The sequence below is a fragment of the Triturus cristatus genome, chromosome 5_2 (genome assembly GCF_964204655.1).
Source record: "Triturus cristatus chromosome 5_2, aTriCri1.1, whole genome shotgun sequence".
Lineage (NCBI taxonomy): Eukaryota > Metazoa > Chordata > Amphibia > Caudata > Salamandridae > Triturus > Triturus cristatus.
The window spans coordinates 725120181-725133299 of NC_140588.1; the positions used below are offsets into that span (position 1 = coordinate 725120181).

The 13119-nt window shown below is 45.7% G+C and overlaps 1 protein-coding gene across 1 annotated transcript in view; it reads right to left on the reverse strand.

Moving 5' to 3' along the window:
* Positions 1-13119, reverse strand: part of LOC146829181 (sodium/hydrogen exchanger 2-like) — a 615451-nt gene that overhangs the window by 388361 nt on the left and 213971 nt on the right. Inside the window, exon 4 of the mRNA XM_085607826.1 lies at positions 2023-2240. Within this exon, the coding sequence (XP_085463952.1) occupies positions 2023-2240 (218 nt within the window). The remainder of the gene's footprint in view (positions 1-2022; positions 2241-13119) is intronic.

The window sequence follows — 13119 nt, forward strand, 5'->3', positions numbered from 1 at the left end:
TCATATTTAAAAAGTAGGACATGGGTGCTTGAGTTTTACATGCCCTGTCAGTGAAAAACCCCAAAAGTTGTTTTTCACTGATGTAAGGCCGTTCTCAACCATTGACCAATAAAGAATTATTACATTTAATAAGTGCTACCTTTGGATTGAGAGCAGATGGATATATGCTGCTTACACACAAATAAATTGTTATTAAAAATGCTCTTTAATGGTAAAGTCGGATTTTGTTAGTATTCTGAAAATGCTACTTTTAGAAAGTTGGAATTTTCTTGTCCCAATCATTTATGCCTGGGTCACATGAATGCAAATTGCCCTTCTGTGGTGGTTTCTGTATTGCTTCCAGCCAGTAAACAAAGGGTGGTTAGGTGTGGGCAAGATGGACCATCCTGGAAAGATGACTGGGGAGGGTCGGTGACCAGACCCATTTACACATCAAATGGCTGTACCTCCTGTGTACACAAAGGAGCCTTACACCAGACCTGCCTTCCCTTTTTTCACCCAAGACAGTTTGAAGCCTTGACAGGGAAGGAGAAGAACTTTCCAGAACCAGATGTGGGGTAGGACAGGGAGTCCTCCCACACAACATGCTGATGCCAGGTATAAATATTGTATCTCCAGAGAAGTTCACTAGAACACTTCAGGACCGTGGAAGTTACCAAAGAAAGACTGCCCTGCTGCCAGATGACTGTCCTGCTGCTTGAGAAACTGCCTTGCTGTCTGAGAAGGAAGACTGGACCTGCTTGCCTTTTTCCCAGGCTAACAAAAGTTATTCCAAGGATCAGTGGCTGACCTCCTATGTGAACTACAGGGACCCAACAAGCTTTAGAGGTCTTCCTGCAACTGCCAAGCTGACATGCTGCAACGGGACCAGCAATTGGATCTACCTTGACCAGCAATTTTACCGGCCTGATCCCTGTGGACCTCTGCTGGAGTGAGTCCTTGATCCCCAAGAGATGCCTCCTCAGTTCCTGGACCGCTGGCTGGCATCAAAGTACAATTCCTCCCAAAGAAAAGGTGAAAATCCTGACGTTTGGGCTTCTCACAATTGCAAACGTGCCCAATCTTGCCAAGTTTCTGCTTCCCACTATGACAGCCAATGCGAAGCTCTAGCGAGACCTGCTCTTCACGTCAACAGAAACCACCAGCAACCACCGGTAAAGCAGGACCCACACTTTGCGCTATAGCAATGACAGCCTCCAACAACCATAAAAGCAAAGCCACAGCAAAGACCGTCCACAAAGATTGACCGGCTCTTAGCGCTACAGTGATGACCATCTGTGGAGCCTGATTTGCTTTTCCCGCTACAAGGGTGACTATCCGTGATGCTGAGTCTCCTCTTCACCACCTCCTCCAGTGCAAACTGAACTCTTCACATCGTACTTTGACGATAACTCTTCAGCAAGATTAGCCACGTTCCATCACAGTCAGCCTGAACTTGTAACTCCCCCAGTCTAGGGTAACCAGATCACCACTTGGGATGCTTTTAGAAGCTATCTCCACTTAAAACTTTGAAATTCAATATCTCTGGTTCGACTGGTTGGATATTTGTCATTCTGGTACCCATTGTCTCTAAGTTAAGCCTGAATGTATTAGTGCCAAGCTACCAAATAGTTGAACACAGGTTAACTTAGTGACTTTAGTGATTCACTGTGACAAGGATTGCAGTTTTTGCCTGAGTGGGGCTTCCAGCTTGCCAATCACCAACCCAATTTCTTACAACTGGCATGCGAGTTTGCAGTAAATATATTTATATAACTTGCAGGGCAGAGATTAAGTTATTGCAAGAGGTGTATAAGCCTTAGATTATAAATACTGTGGTTAATAATACATATTATTTGTGAAGGACAAGAACAATTCATTGTCAATAACTTATTCAGTCAAGAAGTAGCTGGAAGTGGACCATTTTGAGGTGTTTACAAATCCAGCCTCTCACTGCCTCACTAACTGACTGACTTACTCACTTTGCTAGGGTAATAAATCTTACCTTTTATAAAAAAGCTACTTACAAATATTCCATATTACCTAAGGCTCTCCAGACAAGGCAGAAGATAAGGGTGAAGAAGATGTAAGGCCAGTTCCACTCGTGGTTGTCTTCGATTGTTGAGACCCCAAGAAAGATGAAAATAAGTGTCTCACTCACACTACTCCACATTTTCATGAAGTATTTTATCGTAGTGTGGGATTTCTGAGAAATATTAGCTTCCACATATCGTTTCATGCTCATAGCACAGGCAATAATTCTGGGGGGAAAAAATCAAACATTAGGATTGTAAAATAATGTACTTCTTTATCAAGCAATTTTATTTTAATTTTTGGAGTAAAATGTTATTTCACTAACTAGTTATTATTCACTCACTAATGTTAACAAACACTGACTAAAGCCATTAGGCCTTGGATCACACAGCAGGGTATGCACATACACAAACACACCTATATTGATAAAGTTCATCAAACATACAGGCAGTCACACATATAAGCCAACAAGAATAATAGCATATTTGCATGCAGACCACCATAAGTGTACATAAGCATGCAGCAGGGGGCAGGCACTAGGCGATGTGCACCAGGAGAGCACAAATTGATACACACTAGGAGAGCACAAATCATGCACCTCAGAGGTGCACTGGGTGTGAAACTTCAGGGAAACACAGAATGATAGGCCTTCAGGGAAAGAGTAATCTTCCTCACAGAACCAGTGGTTGATATGCATGAATTGTAGTACTGTGTGTTGTGCATAAGGGTAGCCCTGTGTGATTTACAGTTCACGGGCAATATGAGTGTAAAGGGAGGTGTGAATGCACTGCTGTGAGGGCCTCGCTTCCAACAATTCTTCTTTGTGAGCCTCTTGCACAGTGGGATTCCTAGACCCAAATTTTAGGGGTGGGCAAACAAGTGGCTACAGATAAAACTGGAGGGCCACCTACTGCAAGACACCATGAAGATTGTGCACATGTGAGATCGCCACTGGGTAGTTATAGTTAGTAGCACATTTGCACAGGAAATTGGGGGCATATTAACAAGGGCCTTATCACCGCTCTTCTGACTTTAATAGCCAAAAAAGCGGAGATAAGATTATTGCCCTATCTACAAGGGGATGCCAACATGCATTAGCACCTGTTAGCACCCGTTTTCCCGACACCTCGCTTCGCATCTCTTATGAGATGCAAAGTGGGCAAAGTGGGCATCACTGGGCGTACCCCTGATGGACTACCTTGTAAATCATCGCTACATATTTACAAGGTGGCCCTCAGGATTTTAGCAGACGTTAGCTTTTGACAAAAACCGCGGTTTTTGCCAAAAACTAACTTCTGCTAAAATCCTGGCTTAGCTATACTTACCATTGGGGGTGGATTATGCTGATACGACCACAGGGTCGTATCAGCAAGGTTATCGCCGTTTTCCATAGAACATCGCTGGAAAACCAGCGTTGTTCCATGGAAAACGGTGATATCCCCTCTATCGCTGGAATTTTTATCACCTCGGTGATACGCGTTGTTAATAACGCGCTAACCGGGCGAAAAATTCCAGCGATAGACGGCGATAAATAAAAAAGCGCTAATTGCGCTTTGCAATATTTTTTGCCATCAATTGCTAATATGCCCCTTCATTTTTTGGTTTGCTTATAACTTTGGCATTGTTTGATGAATCTTCATGACTCTTTAAAAAGTTAATCCACCTCATCTTCTTCCTGAAATGTTTTGGGTGATCGGTCAAGTGGGGTGGAGAAAAAGGAGGGGTCCAAAACACATTTCTCCCACACAAATTTTCATAGCAAAATTGAATAGTGATACTGCAAACACTGCAGAACCAAATTACACCATATTTGACAGAAAGGTAGATCTTAGTATAGAAAGCATGCTTTTTGTGCATTAGTGTAAATCTATTCAGTAATTTTAGAGAAAATAAGGTTCAAGATATATGTATGGATTGAGACACGGAGGGTCATACAGATCAAAAGATAGGATCTGATTGGCTTCCACAACAAAACAAAGATGTGGCAGCAGCCATTTTTGGACTCAAGGAGTATAAGGTATCCCTACCCTGCACCTTCCACCACAGTCCTGGAGGGGCTCCAGGGGCAATTCTTTTTTCTTTTTGGCATGACCACAGATTCACTGAGACTATGCAGTCCCAGGCAGAACAAAAACCCACAGAAAGCTCCTTACCTTTTTATTTTTAATACCCCTCATTTATCTCAGTGCTGGGGGCATTGTTTTTTTATTTCTTTAGGGTGCAGCAGCATGCGACCCCCCCTCCCTGATCCATGAGGATGCCCTGGGACCCCACCTCCCGCATCACATAAAATCAAGGAGGGCTCATGGCCCCCCTCCCTGTGCCCTTTTCAGACCCCATCACCTTACCCATTTACTTTTTTTCGGGGAGGGGGCATGCAGACCCCCTCCCTGAGCCATTACATGGCATAACCCTATCCTTCGGGGCCAAAGCAAACTTTATTTGCCATGTATGTATCCAGAAAACCCACAGCAATGAGGCATAGGACCCTCGGGGGAGCCCCAGTGCCCCACTACCACTGACGGCTCCCCTTCCTGCACCCATCTTAGATGCAGTGGGAGCCATCTACATTTGTATGCTTATGCCCGATCAAAGCAGTTTTTCTCTTCACCTGCTGCATGTGAACTAATCTGTGTTCCTTGCCTGAAAGAGCACAGTCAGGGAGCTCAGGTTCTCCCTGCCTGTACACATGCGGGCAGGGAACAGCAGTTGGGATCCCAGGGACACAGGGTTTGGGGGCACAGCTGCCATCTGTCCCTGGGGATGGGGTCCCTGGGGCCACTGTATGGCTTGGGGAGATGGACCCCACGCACCGCCCTCCTCAAAAAGAAGCGTTGGTCCAGGGGATGGGATCCTCATGGGCCTTCAGAAATCTCAGGTAGAATGGTGCAGATCCCCTCTACATTTTAAAAACAAATGTTCGGCCCCCCGGGAAGATGTCTCCGGGGCCCTTTGTGGCTTGGGAGTGAGAGTGGCATGCTCCCCTCCCCAAAAAATGGACTTTGGTCCTGGGGCTTGGGGTCCCGGGGTCTTTTATTGCCCCGGGGAAAGGGACACACTTCCCATAAAAAAAGGGATCCCCCCACCAATAAAAATAAAAATAAAAAGCCGTGAATGTGAAGTGAGCGGAATAGCCACTCAATTCACATTCACAGTGCCAGCCGGGGAATACCTTACAATGGCTTGCAAAGGCATTTTTAAAATATTATATTTTTATGCTGATGGTGCCCCTAGAAAGGGCAGGGGCACCACCAAGTCTTTTCTAAATGTTGGAGGGCTGCAGGGAGCACAGCAGCCCTCTAACAACATTTAAAACAAATTGCAGTAAGTATCTGGAAACATTGAGTCCGGGACTCCAGGAGAACATAGCATAATTTGTAAAGCACTCTGAGCTGGAGCTGTATGCTCTTCAGCTAGGGAGCAGGGACCCTTTGTGGTTCGTTCTATGGCTGCATTTTGTGGCCTCAAAAAAGGGTTAAAACACTCAAAGACATCTATTGTTTTTTAAATGCTTTACTGAAAATATTTTGTGGATATCATTATTCTTAAACATTGCAGTGTGAATGTAGAAAATATACATTTGATTATAGTTATCTATGACTTTTTGACAAAGGCAATAGACTTGTTGTACATAAGTTGATGTGCTGACCCCTTAATAAAGCCAAGAGGCTCACTTTCGATATTTTCTTGTCCTTTGACAATGTCATTAGGTCTGCCATACTTAATATGACACCATTTATGTTGTACCATTACATACTCAGAGGTGCGCCGTGGCGGGCACCACCAGGCCCTACACTCCACAAGCCATGCACGGTTGGGCAGTGGACACCACAGGCAAGGCCCTAGGCTCAACCCATCTTGTGTTACATTAAAATAATATTGACATTTACTGAAAAAAAATAATGGTTAAAGGGATGCTATAGTTAGGTGAAAATGCCTGTTAAAATATAGTTGATTGAAGCTAACAAAACCACAGAAATTCACCACTTACAGTTATGTCTAGTAACTATAACTTGAGCCTAAAGTAACCATAACCGTGACCTAGGCATGCACTGCTTATGACATCACATACTGCATCACTCAAGACAAATTCTGTGAAATCATTGATAAAATCACTGGAACATCTGAAGTGGCATCATTGACATCAAAGTGACCGATGATGATTCTGAAATAAAAAGTCATCCCCTTTAACCATGGGACAATTTTTAGCTCTAGCTAAGTGTTCCTTATTGTCAAACCTGTAACAAGAAGGTCGCTTATCCTTCTCCCCTTGTTGTATTGGTTACCCATGCCATAAGTATCTTGTTTCTGACTCATGCCACCATTTTTAAGATGCAACGGTGGAGCCCCTTTATTAATTTTACGTACAGGATCTTCATTTTTGCTCGAGGTGTTGACACATTTTTGTGGCACATCTTTCAACAATTCTGCTTTTTTCACGATGGCTATAACATCCTTTAATGAGGCATCGCCACTCACCCACAACCTTTCTTGTGTGTTCGGATCATTAGTGTGCATAATTACTTGGTTATTTATTAGTTTGTCTTGAAGCACACTAATTTTGCATGAGACAGCTTTTTTTATGGGCAGATATATACATTTCTACCAATTCTGAGTTGCCCTGTCTGAAAGAAGTGTACCTGTCTATAGCAGCACACACATTCGGTTGATAATAAAGATCAAGATCTTCTAAAGCATGTCTAAAAACATAATTACCATCTTCCTCTGCTTTGGTTTTATCTCCATTTGGTTGTATACTCACAACTCCTCAAGTCCTTAACTATGTAAGAGGATTTTCTTCTTGCATACGGAAGAGAAGTCCTCCATTCTTTCATCTTCAATGGCTAACAAATAGTTAACAAAATATTCTTTCCATTCTGGGCAATTTATCTGAGGTTCACCAGGAAATGGAAGGGATGGCAGGCGAGGTGGAAATCTATTCACAATGTGTGTACAACAGCATGCTATATGTTCCAAAGCACACATAAAATACCCACAAAAGTTTAAATAGTGTTAAGGCACGTGCTACAAAATAAAAATAAAAAAGAATGGTGTGCACATCACTATTCGCTATTAAGCCTGGGCAAAGCACTACGCTACGCTCGCATAGTTTGCGAAGTTCGTGCTACTTCGCACTACGCGAACTGCACGTAGCACAGTGCGAACACGCGTAGCATAGTGTTGCGTAGTGCTGCGGTCATTTTTTGCTTGCTCGCGGTCCTCAACGTCAAGTTGGCGACCGCGAGCAAGCAAAATGACACCCCGGCGAGACTTTTTCCTTGTTCGCGATCAGCAACATCAAGTTGGCGATCGCGAGCATGGAAAATAAACCTCCCGGCGAGATTCCCAACGCGAGGATATCAGGTTTCTCATTGCGAGTGGTCGCGTATGCTCGCGACCGCTCGCGATGAAAAAACTACCAGTTCGCGTTGAGAAAGCTGCCGCTCGAGTAAAAATCTACTCGAGCAGCAGAAAACTACAGCTCGCACTGTGCAAGATGCCATTTTCAATGATTGCACAGTGCCGGTTGCTTGTCCGCACTGTGCAATCATTGAAAACGACATTTGGCACAGTGCGAACAAGGTACTACGCAGTTCGCGAAGTGCTACGCGTAGCTCGCGTAGTGCGAACTGCACTTTGCGTAGCTTCGCGAAGTGCTACTTCGCGAACTACGCCCAGGGTTATTCGCTATACTGTATTATGCTCAACAGTATTATGATGTGGGTTATGGTGTGCACATCACCGCATATAAATAAAGAATTATGGTATGCATATCACCGTTCCATAGTACTCAAAGAATGTCTACCGATGAATATGTATAATTATTTTACTGCATGGTGAACGTGCTTCCCAGTTGTGCGTATCATTAAAGGCATCTTACACAAGGAATGTCAACCGATGAATAAGTATGATTATTTTACCACAAGATGCGACACTCTTCCCAGAAGGCTTCTTGGCAAGCAGTAGGAATGGCCACTATGTCAGCACGTAATATGACCTCGTAAATGACCCCACATCCACGTTGGCACGATGGCACATGCACGTAGATAGACGTAAACAAGTCAGGATCTGCTCGCGAGCACCCTGTCGCACTTTACCAGCACTGCGTGAGTGCACCAAGTCACATGCCATCCTAGGATGGCACAGCTCTGTGCGTGCAGCTAAATGAATGAGCGACAATCATGCACCTGTGACCTGACTAGACATGCTCAACTGGACACCACAGCTCCCCAAAAGGCCCAGGTAGCGACGCGAGCAACAGCATGCACACCCAGAAATGTCTAATATGACAGTTGCAAATCGGATGTTAGAGAGCATCCCGGTAATGGTTCTTCCGCTGTTCCACCTGTCCTACTGTACCGAAAGAATCCAGATTGTGTAAGCACACAGCAAGGAAGTTCACGTCGTCGACGTGTAAGGACGACACGTTTGTGAGCTGGTATAGCTGAGTAGTTTATTAGAGGGCAGGCATACGTCTTCTCTCCCCATGGTTTCTTTCAACTGCCTTTCTCACCATCGGATATCTGTTACCCCAAATTTCTAGACATGCACCAGAGTTCCACATTCCACGGCTACAAAAATCCATCACCCCACTGGGTACTTGGTCACGTTTAGCTGAATGAGAACCTTTGCATTGTGGAGCTTAGACCCTCAGACTGCCTTTACCAGCGTTAGTACTCTGAGCCTTTCCAGAACCCCTCACCACAGTGAGGCTCACCACAATATCTCAGGCTAACCTATCTGGATTCCACAGAATTGGTCTTGGCTAGTTTAATCCCTAGGAATCTGGGCTCAGTCTCCGCCCACGGGAGTCCCACCTCTAGGAGTGCTCTGTCCGAGTGCGAAGCCAGCCTTCCCATCGGGATCAATTTCGATTTGCCTGGATTAATCAGTAGTCCAGAGACCCCCCCCCAAACCTTCGGAGAATGTCCGATAGTATCGGAATCGCTGCCTCAGACTGTTGGAGGTATACAAGAGTGTAGTCCACATACATGGACACCACGTGGTTAGTCGCTCCCAATGGAATCCCAAATGCAGCCAACTCCCTCCTCAAAGCCGCCGCCAACGCCTCCATTGCTGTGTCAAACAGGAGTGGCAATAACGGTCATCCTTGTCTGGTACCAAGTTGCAACATAAAGCCTCTCGAGACCAACCTCCCTACACGTATTCTAGCATGAGGGGCAGAGTAGAGCAACCGTATCCATTTAAACAATTGTATCCCCATTCCCATTATTCGCAGAACCTCCCACATGTATGTCCATCCCACCGATTCAAACGCCTGTTCTATATCTAGTAACGCCAGGGCATAATCTTCCTGATCTAGAGATGGGGAGTGCCACACATGGGCGAGCCTTCGTAGATTATGGGCGGTGCTACGCTTAGGGATGAAGCTCGCTTGATCAGAATAAATTAAGTGGTGCATTTATGGCAGTAGTCTGGCCGCCAGGAAACCACTTAGGAATTTTTCATCTATATTCAGGAGGGAGATTGGTCTGGATGAGCTCGCCAGCTGGGGGTCCCTGTCTGCCTTTGGTATCATGACTACTAGGGCCTCCGTCTATGAAGTTGGCAATGTATGTTTCTGAAACGCTTCTTTGCACACCTTTAGGAGATAATCTACCAATATGGGCGCACATTTTTAAAAGAATTCGGACAGGTAAGCTGTCACTTCCGGGACTCTTAGATTGCTTTAGAGTTTGTATGACCCCCAGTACTTCTTCTTTGGTTATCTCCTCTTCCAAGATTTTAGATTTTATAGATTTATAGAGCGCATGGCTACCCAAGGGCTTCCCAGCGCTGTGAGATTACTGCTCAACGAAGGCTAGAGATAGATTAGTGATACAACTTGAACAGCCATGTTTTGATCGACTTCCAGAATGCTACTTCCATCGTCAGTAATCGAGATTCGCGTGGTAATGAGTTCCACAACTTGGGTGCAAGGCTCTGATTCTTGTGGTTTTTATAAGTCGTTCGGAGCCGGATCTCAGGCATTTATTTGGGCCGTAAAGGGTCAACAGGTTTCTAACTTTACTTGGGCCCTTGTTGTGTAAAGCTCTGTGGGTCATGACTAGTGCCTTGAATTTGATTCTGGCCTCCACCGGAAGCCAATGTAGTGCTTTGAGATGCTTCCTAGCTGACTCCTGGGTTGGGGCCTTGCACAGTAGCCTTGCTGCAGCATTCTGGACCACCTGGAATCGGTTGATCACGAATTTGGCGCCCCTAGGGAAAGTGAATATCCATAGTCCAGGCGTGATGTGATCAAGGAGTGGACTACTGTCTTTCTGAACTCTAAGGTAATGCGCTCCAGGATTTTGCGGAGCATTTTAAGTAGTCCAAAACATATACCTGTCAATTTCTTGGCTTGGGTCACCATTGTTAGGTCCTTATCAAGCCAGAAACCCACATTTTTTATAGATTCATTTGGAATGGGTTGGTTACCTTGGCATTTGGGCCAGCTGGTTAATGGCCTGGGGACTGCCTTATTGCTGAGAACCATTAGTTCAGTTTTATCCCCATTCAATTTTAAACAGCTATTTGTCATCCAACCCATCACTCTTTCCATACAGGGAGCTAAGCTGCCGGAGTACCCGTTGGTTCTGGGATCTAAGGAAATCACCAACTGGGTGTCATCAGCATAGGCTGTCATGAAGACATCAAACTCTTGGACTATCTGTGATAATGGCTTCATAGAAACATTAAATAATGTAGGACTCAGTGAGGAGCCCTGAGGCACCCCACAAGTCAAAGGCATCGTCCTGGAGAGGAGATTGTTTTCCATAACTTTGAAGGTCCCTCCTTCCAGAAATGAAGCCAGCCACTGGAGAGGGTTACCTTGGACACCGATGGCCATCAGTCTATTTCGCAAAATATGGTGGTCCACGGTGTCGAACGCTGCGCTCAAGTCCAGCAGTACTAGAGCTGCAGAACTACCCTGGTCCAGAGACATTTTGATTTCCTCAAACATCTGACTAGCATCTATTGCCAGGCAGGGTAAATCCAGGGCAGCCATGAACTCAATCATCATTTCTGGGGCCGGTGGGGGGTGCCCTGAGTACACCCCAGCCAGGTGGTCTGCCAAAATGTTGAGAATTTGTTGTTGGCTACATACTATATTCCCATCCTTGGACTGTACCTGCACTATGGGAGAACCCGGTGTTTCAGTTTTAATCAACTTGGCGAGCAGGGCCCCAGATCGGTCCCCTTCAGCATGCAGGTGCTGTCGGTGTGCAATAGAATGACATTTTTCTAGCCTGTATAATGGCGTCAGCAGTTGCTCTCGGACCACCCACCACTCATTCAGATGCTGGGAGGACAACAGGAGTGACGCCTCTATCTCGGCTAGTTTCCCTTCCTGTACCTTAATGTCCCTTTTGAGCTGCTGGTGGACACGGTAGGTTGTGTTAATACAGATCCCTCTTATCACCACCTTCATAGCCCCCCACTCCATTGCTCTAGAGGGCGCTAACCCTCAGTTAGTTTCAAAATACCTGGAGAGTTCCTCTCCTATCTTGGCAGCAAAGGGCGGATCCGTGAGTGCTTTGGTTTGGAGCCTCTATGTTGGGATCCCAGACTTCGGCCCCCCGGTGTCTAAGGATAACAGCATGGGGGAATGATCCAAAAAATCTTGGAAGATAAGTTATTCCTCCCACCCTAGAAACCAAATCCTCAGATACAAAAAATTGATCTAGCCTGCTAAATGTATCTGTCGCAGGAGTATGACAAGAGAAGACTTTATTGTTTGGGTGTCTAATCCTCCATATATCCACCAGTCCCAACCCCCTCATAATGTCCTCCAGGGCTCCAGTCATACCTGGCTTTTTGTTTGCCCACGGGGGCTCCTGGTCCAGTGTCCCATTCAGCACACATTTGACATCTCCCAGCATGATTACACCACCCCCCAGGTGTGGGGTCACTGCGGCCATCCCCTCAGGTGAAAAAACCTGGGCTGTCAAAATTAGGACCATATACATTAATAAAGCAAATCTCTGGACCATCAAGTCTGCCATACAGGATCTCATAGCGCCCCTCAGGGTCAATCACATGGTGCATGTTCTGGAAGAGGTTCCCCGGAGCCACCCAGATAAGAATGCCTGTGCAAATCCGGAGAATGAAGTGGCGTACAGCTGTCCTCTTCATCTACATCTTATGTAGGGTATCGTATCACCACAAATATGTGTTTCCTGATGACCTGCTACAGCGATTTTGTATCGTCTTAAATAAGCATACACCCTCCTCCATTTTTCAAGCATTGCCATACCCCATACCTATTCCAGGTAAGCAGTTTCATCACGGTGGGAGCCATGGCCATGTGTGATTCGTCTTGTCTTTGGTTCTCCATCTATCCCTCTAATATCGCGATTGGTCGCAGATCACTAAGTTACCCCCCAGACATGGATCCCTTGAAACCTCCCATAAACAACAAATAACAAACATAACTGGTTATTCACCTCAACTCCCCCCCACCCTCTGGGCAGTGAAATGGGTCTATCCCTCCCAACTTTGCAGAGAGTGAGCATCCCCCTCTCCCGTCCCACCTCCCCCCGGATTTCTCAAACAAAATATTTATCCGCTGCAATTTAAGCCACAATTGTATTCAATTTGTTCCTAGATCGTCTAATAGACATGTGGCCATGACCCAGTAAAGAAGTTTGTTGTAAGTGACTAGGCACTCAACAGGGTGCAATGGCAAAACCTCTCGAGCCCCGATCCAGCCCCAGTCTCTGCTGAGGAGCGTGGTCCTCTCCAGTCACAGGGTATACATATATTACTGGTCCCCACAAAAAGTAAATGAAGAGGCACATCTTTAGAACGGGCCCCCTCCATTTTCCACTTATCTGATTGTGTTGATCATCGAACCTGTACCTTCTCCATTTAACATGAGCTTAAGAAACATTTGTATCAGGCACAATGTTTGATGATGTCATATCTGAGTCCAATAGTCCCTCCGTCACTTGCAAGGTGCCATCGGCACACTCCCTGACCCTTCCAGAGCCGCCGGTGTCCTTTTGTCATTTCCCTCCTGACCGTCGTCGCTGCCTCCCAGTAGAGTCCGTTGAATCCGTTCCTTTCTCTGAGTTAGTCTGCGAGTTCCGACGGTCGCCATTC